The 13883-nt window shown below is 41.5% G+C and overlaps 1 protein-coding gene and 1 long non-coding RNA gene across 2 annotated transcripts; both read right to left on the bottom strand.

Annotated features, from left to right (window-relative positions):
* Nucleotides 1–1584: 1584 nt before the first annotated feature.
* On the bottom strand, nt 1585–5110 carry TBCC (tubulin folding cofactor C). The gene has a single exon (XM_026683331.2). The coding sequence runs from the start codon at nt 4079–4081 to the stop codon at nt 3011–3013; it is 1071 nt and encodes a 356-aa protein (XP_026539116.2). The 5' UTR covers nt 4082–5110; the 3' UTR covers nt 1585–3010.
* A 1245-nt stretch (nt 5111–6355) lies between these two features.
* Nucleotides 6356–13808, bottom strand: LOC148132789 (uncharacterized). Its single transcript, XR_015749228.1, has 4 exons — nt 13669–13808; nt 10789–10955; nt 7057–7254; nt 6356–7014 (listed from the first exon to the last, which is right to left on the bottom strand). It is a non-coding gene; the product is annotated as an uncharacterized LOC148132789 (long non-coding RNA).
* Nucleotides 13809–13883: the final 75 nt, after the last annotated feature.

The following is a 13883-nucleotide window of genomic DNA, read 5'->3' as shown; positions in this document are numbered from 1 at the left end:
ATTGAGAACTACCTGTATTATGAGTTACATTTTGCAAAATATAACTTTTCTTTTTAAAGGTAAAATAGGCTTTGTTCATCAAAACAATCAACTTGTTGTGGTTCACTGGCAGCAGGTGCGGATGGCTGAGGTCTTGGAGAGCAAGGACTCAGATGAGGGGCCTGTGTGTGATGCAGGGATGGCACCTGGACCTTCAGGGAGTGGAATGCTTCCTTTGGAGATTATGGAGGCTGGCAGCAGTGATGAAGAGGTTCCCGAGGAGCCTGTGTCCAGTGCGCATGCGCGCAGGGCTGCTCGAAGGAAAGAGCAGCTGCAGCAGCATGGGCGACTCGGGAGTAAGGCTGCAAGGTAATGGCCTCTCCCTCAAGAGATAAAAGCCAGCTGAGAAACCAGAGTTCTTTACAGGAAGCAAAGAAGTTTTTGCACTCAAGCCTTGTGGACGTTCGGAATATCTTAGTTGGTGTTTAAAGACTCTTTGTGTTTGAAATCTTTCTTAGTAACTTTATCTAATGTTCTTGGCAGCTTTGCACCACCTTCTTAAGGCTCGTTCTTAGAGATAATTAATTTGAAACAGCCTTTTAACTGTGAAGGAACGGAATTCATAAAAAAATCATTAAAAGGTTTTTCTGTTACTTCTGTTTCGTGTTTGTTTCCCTGGAACAAGGTTTGGGTCAGAACACAACTCAACCTCTAAGGACATATCTACAATACTAGGTTCCTATCTCCCCAGAGAAGTTTGTAGCTTTCCTTTTAATAAAATCATAATGGGCTTATTTAAAAAAAAAACACTGAAAATTTATTGTTTTTGGAACACAAGTAATAGGAAGCTTAATTGAAGTCCTCAGCTTACAACTGGCCATTTAACAACTGTTCAGTTACAACAGCCACGTAAAATACTTCTGGAACATTACTCCGCCCTCCCCACAGCTCACATGACTGCATTTCAGGAGTCTGGCAACCTGTTCACATTTATGAGTTGCCAAGTACCCTGTGACCATGCAATTGCCATTTAAGATTTCTGGGGACAAAGGAGACAATGGATTTGAGACTTCTGTGCAGGGAGGGGAATCTGCAAGTCTGACATTAACACAGCTGATATTCTAAAAGGCTCTGAGCAGATGCCAGCTTGGTTAGCATTTTCTCCTCTGGAGAGAAGGATATTAGTGAAAGAAGTAGATTCTGGAGGAGAAAATGCTAAAGGTTCCAAGTCTCAGAATTCTGAAATACTGAGGTTCAGAGCCTTTCAGAATGCTGTATTTGCATTTTCTTATCCAAAGCAGAAAATGCTACTGAATGCCACCATTCTGATGATGGTTTGGAGAAGCCTTCTGAACCATCACAAGAATGGAACCCATGTGCAGGATGGAGTGAAGTGATGCAAAGGTAAGTGGACCAGTGTGGTAGGGCAGGGATAGGGCTGTGTGCTGGTGGCCTAGCTGGCCAATGCCTCCCAACCCTAGGCAGGTTTCCATATGCTGGTGGACACTGGGCACAACTGTGATTCTAAGTTTAGGACTACCACTACAACTTCAAGATATTATCAGTTACCCTCTTTACTAGACACAAAAATGCAAACAACTAATATTTCTATAGTACAGCAACTGAATTTTAATCTGTTAAGGAACATATTCAACACTTGTTTCCAAATGGTCAAACCATAAGACTCTTGTGGCTATTTTCATGAGTACTGAGAGAGAGAAAAATAATATCTGAAGCAGCCCCACAAAGCTTGCCAACAACACAGTTGCTTTGATATTTCAAAGCCGAGCGTTTATATGAACTCCTGTGCAATGTTCAGCTCTTTTTGCAGAAGCTTTGAACAGTTCTATCTTTAGAATACTTTGCAGGTTCTATATATTTTGATTTACTTTAGTATAAATATTTAAAAAAAGATAATGAATGCAGTAACAAAATTGTTAATAAATAACAGTCCAAATAACTGAGAAATTTTCAAACAAGGAATTGTAAAAAATAAAGTGGAAATAAAATAAAATCTTAAAATGTTCAGATTGTGAAATATTTCTAAAATATAAAGTTCTATAAAATCTTATATCATCATATTATTGTGAAAAGTATTTTGTGCAAAATGTAGCAGAAAGTTATAATGCAAACTTGACTTTATCCTTTTGTAGTTTAATTTGAGAAGGACACTTAAGCACCTACTTTCTGCCACTTAAAGTGCTTATCTATGGTAATATAATTCTTAGGGCCTGTAGATTTTGGGTGTGTCCTTTTAGATATGTTATCTTTAGAATTTTTACAGGCACACAAAAGTAAAAGCATACCCTTTGGGATCCAAAATTAAGCATTTTTGCAACCTCAACAACCTGAATGCTGTTTTGTAAAAGTGAACTAATGCTAACTGACATAGTTCCTGAATAATCTTCAATATGCTTTGCAAATTTTGTAGAATTCTCTGGCTTGGTACTAGTAGATGAAGATCCCAGAAAGAATTTGCTTCTGATATAATGTTTAAACTAATAAAGTATTTTAACAAATGAAGATGCTAAAAGTAGTTCTGAAATCCTGCATCTCTAGATCATTTCTTATATAGCTGTCAAAAAATATATATACAGTACCTTAAACCATTCCTAACTTTAAATATCTCATATCACTCTTCAAAAGGAGTTTAATCCACATATATCACAAACACATCCTGGAGATAAAAATAGCCAATGTCTACATTAATAACTTTATTCAGTATTTAGATGAGCAAGTTACTGACTGGGTAACATTTTAGAAGTTAAAATCTTCGGCTCCATAAGTTTTCTTCCTAAGAGAACAAAAACACAACCTTAACAGCTACAATTACAGATCTGTAGAAAGAACCCCAGCACGCACAACACTAAACATTAGTCTCAGGACACATAATCAGATAGCAGGTAAACAGTGAAAGGTTATCAGGACAAGTGTTTTGGCAACCCAATCATACTCCTTAAAGAGATTCCAAGGGCCATTCAGGACTTATTTACCGCAGCTTTAATTCTGCCCTGAAAAGTCAGCCCTCTTTTCAGCTGTTTTGGGAGTCCTCGACAAAGGCAAGGCCGTTAACGCCATTCCAATCCGTGATCCGCTCCTTTTCCGGGATCACGCACCAATTCGGGGAGGCCTGATCCTTGGCCAGCCAGTTAAAGTCGTCCACCTGGTCCCAGTTGTTCTTGCTTCTGTCAAGGCCAGCGGTCTTGAAATCGGCATCCCTGCCCGCGTAATCCCACGAACAGGGGGCGAAGCGCACGGCGCTGCAGTCCTCCAGCATCGCTCGGCTGGTCACTTGCACGTAGAAGCTCGTCTCCGTCGTGCGGTGGGTCCGGAGCTGCTGGCAGGCGAGGGCCAAGAGGCAACCGCTGCACCCATCCACCCGCGCCGAGGTCGACACGGGTCCGCACAGGACCGTGCAGTCGTAACAGTCGCGCACCAGCAGCGTGTTGGGGTTGCCGCGTAACAGCACCCGGCAGCGCCTGAGCTGGAACAGCACCACGTCCTGCTGCAGCAGCTCGGTCGGGCCGAGCTCCAGGGCTCGTCCCTCGGTCTGGCTGAAGCCGCAACTTGGAGCCGGCGACGCGGAGGTTGCCGCTTCCTTCTGGTCTTTGGCGGAGCTTTCCCGGGGAGGATGCTGAGCGGGAGGCTTGGACGGAGCCGAGGGAGGGTCCTTTTTGAGGGTTTTGCTGAAGGCGAACCGCTTCTTCGGCTTCAGCTGGAGGCGCCTCTCGGACAGCGCGCCCTGCAACTTGCTCAGCGCCGCCTGGGCCTGCCGCACCTCATACGGAGCCAAGAAGCGCACCGAATCCGTCAGCAGCCGCTGCAGATCCTGCAGCCGCCGAGCCGCCTCTGACACGGCTTCGGCAGCCGCTTCGGCACCCTGAGCCGGCTCCGACCGCAGCAGCGCTTCGATGGCTTCCCGCTCGCGGGCAAAGGAGGCGGTGAAAAAATCGCTCTGCTCTTCTAACACCGACTGCGCGTCCCGTTCTCGACGCCTCTTCTCCGCCTCCTCTCGCCGTTCCGCTTCTCGCTGATGCAGCCTGTCAGGAACCAGGGCGGAGAGGCCCTCCACCGGCGCCGCGCCCTCCGAAAAAGCCTCCATCTTTCTCTCTCTCTTTCTCTCTGCAGCGGCTTCGATCACCTCCTACTAAGACGGATGCCGATTGGCTGCTTCCGTGACCCACGCCCAGGATTTGAGAAGTGACCTCCAGGATGACGTGGGCGTGACTAATCCACTTTTTAAAGGGCCCCTGATGGTAGTAATTCAAAGGCGGGCGAGAAAAATGTGTAAAGCGGGGCCTGTTTCCCTTTAAGAGGCAACATTAACGTCAAAGAGAGCAACCAACCGTCTTTTAGGTGAAAGGTAGCGCGGTGAGTTTCAACTCAAGTTTTCGTCCAAATAGCTAACGACCTCCCACTGACGTGCAGAGAACGATTTTTTTGATATAAATTGCAAAACAGTAGTTCAGATGTACAGGTAGTCCTCTACTTATGACCACAATGGAGCCCAAAATGTATGTTGAGACATTTGTTAAGTGAGTTTTCCCCCATTTTACAACCTTTCTTGCCACAGTTGTTAAGTGAATCACTGCAGTGTTTTAAGTTAGTAACCCGGTTGTTAAGTGAATCTGGCTTCCCCATTGACTTTGTCAGGTCACAAAAAGATGATCACATGACCCCCCGGACACTGCAACCGTCATAAATACGAACCAGTTGCCAAGCGTCCAAATTTTGATCATGGGGATGCTGCAAAGCTCATAACTGAAAAATGGTCATAAGTCACTTTTTTCAGTGCGGTTGTAACTTTGAACAATATGTGAAAATTGTTCTAGAAAAGCTTGGATAATTGCTGCCATTCATTATAGAATTCTGATCTACCACAGAAATCCATTTTAATGTAAAGTTCTGCTTATTCATTCCATACTGGCTTTGCCAGCCTTGAAAATTCTGCAAGTTTTGTATAGAAATTATATTGTCACCCAACCCTTGCATGTAAAAGATAGGGCCACATTTTTGGGGTTAATCAAATATTTTTTTGCTATTCTGGTTTATTTAATTTATAAATTTATATTTATGCAGCTATGTTGTTGGTTGTCTATCCCTGGATTATTTCATCAAGGTATTAATAAAATTGGAGAAAGAAGTGCTTCAGTCTCTGGTGGAAAAGTGTGATATCAATACCATAAATAGAAATGGTTAACCATTAAATATTCTCTTTGAATAATCCAAAGAAAGAAGGGAGTGATTTTCAGTTGCTACTTTGGAAAAATACATACACACACAAAACAAAAAGGGGCAATTGCTTTCTTTTGCTTCAGATGAGCTGCTGAAGATGTTCCTGACAGATGGCATCTGCATACAAATACATATTTGAAACACATTTGCCTTTTTATCTACCTGACCGCCTTGTTAAACTTGTCTTATTGAATCAGCTGCAAGTAGCTGGGCTCAGACAATATGTTAAGCCATGGCTTAATAAATTACATGTATCCAGCTACACATTGGTTGCCAAATTAAAGTGTAGATCTTTTTGGTTAAAAAAAAAAAGAGCAAAAACTGGAGATCATGGCAATGGTAACAGCTCCTCATATCTTCTCCGCCTTCTGAAACTTTAGCCTGCTGCCAATCACTCAAGCTGATGATCCCAACTTATCCCTCCAAGACTCTCCAAAATACTTGTTTTTACCAGTTTGTAGAAACCAAGTGCCATTGGGAGAGGGGGGCTTTTCCAAAGTACAGGCAGAAAATATACCTATAAGCTTCCAACTTTTACTTCACAAGAGTGGAGAATCTTAAGCAAATTCCCTCAAAGTATTCAAGATAGGACAGTAGAAACTAGGCAGAGAATGTGGTCTGAAATGTATGTACTCTGGTGTCAAAACATGTAGGCTTTAATTGTAAAACTAGAACATTGATTTACATTCAGAAACTAATAGGGAACTAGTGCAGGGCTAAAGCACAAATGTAATGTACACACATCAGCACACTGCAGTAGTCCCAATGAGAGGTAATAAAGCTTGAGTTAATAATTACTGTTAGAAGTATTCTATACAATATTAAATGTGATACTTTTATTTCAAATTATGTAATGTTGTGAATGCTTTTGATAAAATCTTAGTGGTGAAAATGGGTTTCATTTGTGATGCAGATGTGCTGCCCTTGGTTCCAAAGTTTCTGTGATATCTCTTTGAGGAAAAAATAGAGAAAATAGTTTTGAACAAGGATTAGTTGAAGGTACAGGCAGAGAATGGCCTACATACCATTGTTTTTACTGTGTGAAAAGTTAGTCCCTGAGAAATTTTCTTACCAACAGCAGTATTTATTTTCTCCTAACAGATACGAAAGAATGAAAAAAATGATAAGAGAAGCAAACTTTTGCTCATGAGGTAAGATTTTATAATAATAAAGGAAATAAAACACTCCCAAATGCCTACATTCTTTTAATCATTTCTCTTTTAAACTGTTCAATGCATATATGGAAATTGCATTCTGTTCTTACTAATATAAAATAAAGGTTCTGTGATGACCTAGGGTGGGATACAAAATAAACATAGTCACAAGAAACAGGTAAAGCCCCTTTTATTCCTTCAATTTGCTTCCAAGCTCCAAATATCCTTGACTGAAGACAAAAAACTCCCACACGAGCAATTATAAGAAGGAGGAAATGCTGTTTAAACTAAAAATACCTAATAAAGAGTAAAAAAACAACACAAACCAGGTAAGATAAGGGCTGGAAGACGTTCACAGATATCAGAACACACAATGGGAAGGACACCAAACTCAGAGAAGAATAGAGATATTTCCACGCTTTTGTTTCCAGCACTCACCCATACTCATGTCCGTCCTCTTATTCAGTTGTCACAGCTGCAGCCCATGAAAAGGATCAAGACCCTCTCCTCCCGAGTAGACCACATCTCTCCCTTATCCTCTCCTCCCTGTGTGCCCTAGGATGGAGAGATGGGCCCCGGTGACTTCCCAGCCGGCCTCTGTCCTTCCCCAGCCTCCTCCACAACCTCCGGAGCCACACTTCCACTCCTCTCCCTCAGAGTCAGTCTCCACCAGGGGCATGACAGGTACATTGTCTTAGAGAGAAGTCCTTTGGGCCTGCCTATTTTCTTAGCTTGGACTTGCTTCATTAATTTCTCCATTATGACATTTGTCTACAAGATGCATCCCTTTCATCTTGAGTGAGCAAAACGATGATGTTATCCATTCAGTCAAGTCCTGCTCTTGGCAATTCTATAGCCAAGTCTCTCCACATCTTCCGATCTTGCACTAGCAAAACAATATATCAACATAAATTGCACTGCCCCAGGCCTAATCTTTGCCGTGTCTCCACACGGCAATTTGGTCTAGTGGTTAAGGACCAGGCTAGTAACTGGGAGAGCATGAATCAATTGTGCAGTGGTTAGAATGCTGTACTGCAGGCCACTTTTGCTGACTATCGGCTACCTGTAATTTGGCAGTTCAAATCCCACCAGGCTCAAAGTTGACTCAGCCTTTCATCCTTCCGAGGTGGATAAAATAAGGACCCAAATTGTTGAGGGCAATATGCTGACTCTGTAAACTGCTTAGAGAGGGCTGTAAAGCACTATAAAGCAGTATATAAGTCTAAGTGCTCTTCCTATTGCTATTCTAGTCCTGCCTTAGCCATGAAAGACAGCTGGGTGACTCTGGGCCAGTGACTCTCTCAGCCCAACTAATCTTACAGGATTGTTGCTGTAGGGAAAATAGGAGGAAGAAAGAATTTTAAGTATGTTTGCTGCCTTGAGTTGTGTGTATAAAAAAAACCAATGTAGGATATAAACAAACCAATAAAATGAGCCAGAGATTGTTGGCTGCTTTACCACTGCCATGCTGCTTTAGTCACATGATCCTCATTTTCAACATTCCTGAACAACTTCCTGGCCTTTCCTGCAATCCCTTGTTCCCTCCCACACCAACCAGCAGCTCTGGGAAGGGAAGGAAGGATAAAGGGAGAAATGGAAGGAAGAGGAAGGAGGAAAGGCAAGAAGAGGGAGGCATTAAAGAAGGATGAAATAAAAAAGGGGAGAAGGGCAAGGGAGGAAGGAGCAGAACAAAGAAAGCAAGATAAGAAACAAAGGAAAGGGGAGGTAGATAGGAAAGAGGTAGAAGAACCTGAAAAAGCCAAATTCTTTCCCTCTTCAATTTCCGTTTTTCACTAGTTATATTAAGAAATTACACCTTCATGATTCGACATTCCATAGGTCTGGTAATCTATCAACTGCAAATCCTTGAGCTATTATTATTCTTTTAAAGTCTTTCAATTTAGAAAATAATATACTTTTGTAAATCAAAACAGTATGATAAAAAGTTTGTCTTAATTAAATCTGTTTCTCCCAGCATCCGATTCCTAGAAGTTGAGCATTGAAACATAAAAGTTCATCTAGACAGCAATCCAGATACAATTAATAGAATAACAGAGTTGGAAGGGACCTTGGAAGTCTTTTAGTCCAACCCGCTGTTCAACTCAGATCTTATGCCATTCCAGACAAAAAGCCATTCTGAAGGCAAGCCATTCCACTGGCTAATTGTTCTGTTAGGAAAGTTCTCCTTAGTTCTAGGTTGCTTCTCTTCTTGATTAGTTTCCGTCTTTTCTTGTCTTGCCTTCTGGTGCTCTGGAGCAGGGGTTGCCAACCTTTTGGACCTCAGGGACCACCAATCTCATAATTTTAGATCCCAGGGACCACTAACTGGTTCTGTGGGTGTGGCCTAATTTGTAGGTGTGGATTGGTGGTCATGTGACTGGCTGGGCATGGCTTGTATGTAAATATTATAAATATTTATATATTGATTTTTTTTTATAAAAAAGAGCAACTTTTACCCCAAATCAGGCAAAGCAGGCAAGCAGATTGAGTTGCTCACAGAATCACAGATTCATTCAGAAATCTATCCATCTGCCATCGTCTAGCTCAGTCTGTCACATAAAATTTGCTTGCAAGCAAACTCACAAAATTAACTCACAACACACCATTCATGTAAATGTTGAATTTTTCATTTAAAAAAATTCAAAATCAGGCAAAGCAGGCAGATTGAGTTGCTCACAGAATCATTCAGTGATCTATCTATCTGCCATCGGCTAGCTCAGTCTCTCAAATTTGCTTGCCGTGAGTCTGCACTGCATTTGCTTGCAAGCAAACCTTCAGTCCTAAGGGAAGTTCGGCTGTGCTTAGCTAGAAAGCAAGAAATCCAACCATTTCCTGCTTCCTAGCTAATCTAAATCTCCCGGAACAGCAGAAGAGATGATGGTTGGAAAAAGGAAAAATAGCAACTTAGCAGACAAGTTTGCTGGGTAAGGAGTGAGTGGGTGGGCCATGTGGGCAGCGCAGCCTTGTGTTTCTGCGCAGCCTGGATTAATTGCTTTGGGGGGGAGTGCTCTGGGGGTGAGATTTCCCTGTGGCCCACCAAAATTTTCTCACGGCCCACTGGTGGGCCAACAGCAACTGCTGCTCTGGAGCAGGGGTCCTCAATCACCGGGCCGTGGACCGGTCCCGGTCCGTGGAGCACTCTGTACCGGGCCGCAAAGAAAAAAAATGGCGGCTTTCTTCGCCTTCGGTGAATGCTGCTGAGATCGGGATCAAGGACACAAATGAAAGAAGGGGAGGAGGAAGCAACCGAAGCCTGTCCTGCTCTCTGGCTCAGCGGCTTCGGTTTCCTCCCGCCTCGTTCCTCTCTCAGTCGCTCTCTCGCTCTTCCACCAGCCCAGGAAGAAACTGCTTCAAAGAAGCCGGGGGGTGGCTTTCCTGTCGCCGCAGCGCCTCCGAGCGCCCGTTCACCCCACCCCGCCCGCCCGTGGTTCAATTCAGTGCCCGTTCTGCCTGCCTGCCTGTTTGGTTGTTTGGGAACAGCTTCGGCTGAGAATAATAACTATTCGCCTCTTTTTTAAAACGAAGAAGGCAGGCAGGCAGGCAGAACGGAGCACTGTGGATTGAACTCGGCGGGCGGGCGGGGGGGGGTAAACGGGCGCTCGGAGGAGCTGCGGCGACAGGAAAAGCTACCCCCCGCTTCTTTGAAGCAGTTTCTTCCTGGGCTGGTGGAGCAGCGAGAGAGCGACTGAGAGAGGAACGAGGCAGACACCTGAGGGAGGGAGGGAGACACCTGAGGGATGGGGCTGAGGAGGCAGGGCCGAGGCGCTCCCTGAACTTGGTGGTTTGCTGGCAGACGTTTTATTACCCGACTAGGTAACAACATCAGATGTTACCTAGTCAGGTAATGAAACGTCTGCAAGCAAACCACCAAACTCGGATTCTTCTCCCCTCCCCCGTCCTTGAAAAAGTGTTTGTGCTTGAAACTGGTCCCTGGTACAAAAAAGGTTGGGGACCACTGCTCTGGAGAATAGGTTTACCCTCTCTTCTTTACAGCAGCCCCTCAAATTAGGAGATTTTTATTTCAGGTCTTTAGCCAGTTTACAGTTGAATTTGTATATGCAGGATTTGAAAGAGATAGAGGGAAATGAAACATTTACTTTTTTCTTTCTTTATCTCCCTGGATATTTTTCACTGGAGCAAAAATTTTAAATTCATAATTAGCTGCCAGTTAGTTCAGAACCTCTGTTCTAGACAATAATGTATAAGGCAAGAAGAGAGAGAATTCCATTTTACCCTGCACAAATTTCCTGAAATAGCAGGAAAAAATAGCAGTTGAGGATGAGATGCAGTTTTCTGACTGTAGTACCTTTTCATCATACTAAAAACTAGAAATTCCCTAGTAGGACATTTCCATGCTATAGATTTCCTACCTCCCTCTCTCTCATAAAGCAGTTTAAAACTGACCGGCAATTACACCGACCTTGAAACGGAAAGACAACATAATCCAATCAGTGCTCTGCTTCACCTTTTCCACTTCCTTCTACGGCATCTGGGATTTAGCTAACAAATTAGATGTTATCCATTACCAATTGGTTCTTGGTGGAACTAAAAGTCCAATCTGGTTTTCTTCCGTTCTTCCTTTGAATTCTTTTTGGAAAACAAAAGTAGAAGTCTGTTAATAAAGTGCTTTAGGGTACATTGAAGTACATACCGAAAACAGAGTTTTGTTTCAATTACTGAGATGCTTTGTCACCATTCCACTATTTCATTTGAAAGGCCCTATAAGTTTTGAAGGTGAAAGGTTAACATGACAGCAACTATCAGACGCCTGACCCCAGTTGCATATTTCTATGACTTAACTGGTGGATGTAGTTTCAAATAAATCTGAGTAGGTGCAGAAATAAATATATCAGTTATCTAAAAGAAATGAAAACACATCAACAATCTTAGAATACCAAGTTCAGGAAAGCTCTGTAAATTATGAAGTACATGTAATTTAGTTATGATGGTTTATACATAAAACAAATAAACTAAATCTAAAAGCAAAGAATGAAGAAAATGTTCTAAGTTGTTACCATTTAAGATAATTAAAATATTCTTGATCCCTAACTCACATGAATGTTAAAATGTCTTGATGCTTTGTAGTTTAGCTTATAATCCATTGTAATACATGCAATGCAACCCAATGACATAAATTCTTCTCTTAAAGTATAACTGAACTCAACAGGGTTTACTTTTGATACATATAATGGGAAAGATCTCAATAAATTATCTCAGCAGTCAGACATCACACTTTTAAGGTATGTCCATGTTTTCAAGTACATGTGTACATGTACTTGAAGAAAAGCATAGTTTAAACTTCTTTCTAAAAATAATGGAAGCAATAATACTGAGGAGGGGGGATTAAAGTTTTCCCAACACTTATAAAATTAGCAATTTTCCCTTCAGTTCATTTTGCCGAATAGCACACAAAAGAAAATAAGAGGATAGAATAAAAATAAAATATTGGCAAGGTTTTTCTTACGTTAGTAAACATTCCATAGAAGGATATGACCAATTTAAAATTGAAAGTATGGTTCCAACAGCATATTTTGTTCACAAAATAACAGAAATGTGTTTGTAAATACACTTCCTTATATGTTTAACGATTAAGTGTATTTAAAACTTAATTTCTGTCTTTTAGGCTTACACAGAAACAGACTTAAAAAGCACTTAAAAGGTGCTTAAAACAGTTGTAAGATATTTTTAATTATAGAGTCAAAAGAATGGAGGGATTGGAAGGGATATTGAAAATAATCTAATCCAGCCCCTTCACCCCAGTGCAGGAATTCACTACTACAATATTTCTGACAGATGCTCATTTATCTTCTTTTTAAATACTTCAAATGGAAAGTCTACCAGTCTTGGGATAGTCTTGGTGAACTGCTCTTACTATTAACATTTTTTTTTCCTGATGGCCAAATAAAATTACTTTCTTATCAAATGTTCAGTTTGTGATCCATCAAGATCCTTTTGGCCTATGGCTTTTGCTCAGTGTTTCTGTTTGATAAGATCCTGCTGAATCTTAATACTTCCCGTAAGCTGGTAGAATTTCATAAAATACATCATTGAATGCTTTGCTGAAGTTCGGATACTGTGTCCACACTCCCTGTGATCAATTAAACTGGTATTCTCTCAGAAAAGATTAATTTGACATTACTTTTTCATTTTGGTTCTTGCCAAGCAATGCCTTATTTTCTAAATCCTGACAAACCGACTACCCAATAATTTGTTCCTTGGTCTGTGTCAACATCAAACTGTCCTGTCTTAATTATTTAGCTCCTTTTCCTTTTTGAAGACAGGAAAATATTAGGCCTACTTCATTATACCCATTCTTTATGATCTTCAAAGGTCATAAGAAAGGTCTTGAGATGATCCTTTAAGCTTTTTTTTTGGAGCCTTAAACTTGTTAATGGTAGCTAAGTATACCTTATTTATTTGTTTTGAGTTGCTGTTCCATACTTTCACACATACCGTAGGTCCATTTCAACAAAATTCCTCCTGGGGCTGAAGACAGAAGCAAAGTAGGATCTGAGCTCTGCTCTTTCCCTTTCACCTCTTACTATCCTGTCAACCTCTCTTCTCTTTTTGTTTCGCAGTTAATTTTCCTTTACAAGTCTAAATTCCCTTTGCACTCCAACCTTTCTTACTTTTGTTTCTAAATTGACCCAAAAGAAACAAGGAAGTTTATATCTTTTTCTTAGTATTCTGAAAGATTTATGACGCTCATTAAAAATGAACCAATCCATGGTAGTTTTAAATATTTCAGTGCACAGTGGGAAAAAAAACCCCTTACATCAAAAGAATGAGAATATTTCCATTTATTTATCTTTGTGTTTGGATAGCATTAACTATAGATACTATTTTGGGGGTCTGGGGGACTCAAAAAGATGCATTATATACTCTATACTTAAAGTTGCTGTATTGCATCCTGCAACCCTATTCTGACAGCAGGTTGACAAGCTATGGGAATAGTAATAATGAGAATGAAGTCAGGACTGAATAAAGTTGGTAGGACTGTGCATGGGCAGTTTTCTTTTTTTAAAAAAAAACCTCTAACATTCAGTTCCGTTTAAATAATCCCAAACCTTTTCCACTTCCTTTGTTTACGTCATTTGAGGGAGGGAAGGAAAGGGGAGAATTTGAGTTAAAGCAGTGTTTTTCTTGTTTTCTTAAAAAAAAAAAAATACAGCTGAGGGCCCAAAGGCAGCGATGCAACGTAAATTGCAACGTTGGTTCCATTAGACGAGGACACACAGACATTTCCCGATTATCCAAAAGTAAAGTTTTTGCTTTCCTGCGAAGGGTCAAGAGATTATACCTTTGCAGCCTCTAACTCAGCTTCTTTTTTTTCAAAGCAAGCCCAATCTTTGGAAAGTGCCTTCTTCGCCCATGTAAAGGCAGGCAGGCAGGTAGGCAGGAGCAGCAGCAACAACAGCGAGCGATAGTTCAGTACCGCCGCTCCTAATAATGTATGTGAATGCGGTAGCGGCGTCCCCGCAGCCTCTCAGCCTCTCTCCTCGCCTTGTAGCTGGA

The sequence above is a fragment of the Notechis scutatus genome, chromosome 1 (assembly GCF_049901735.1).
Source record: "Notechis scutatus isolate UNSWTSFEM ecotype Mainland chromosome 1, rNotScu1.2, whole genome shotgun sequence".
NCBI classification, from domain to species: Eukaryota; Metazoa; Chordata; class Lepidosauria; order Squamata; family Elapidae; genus Notechis; species Notechis scutatus.
The sequence above is the reverse complement of the archived record's forward strand: the minus strand, read 5'-3'. Positions and strand labels throughout refer to the sequence as shown.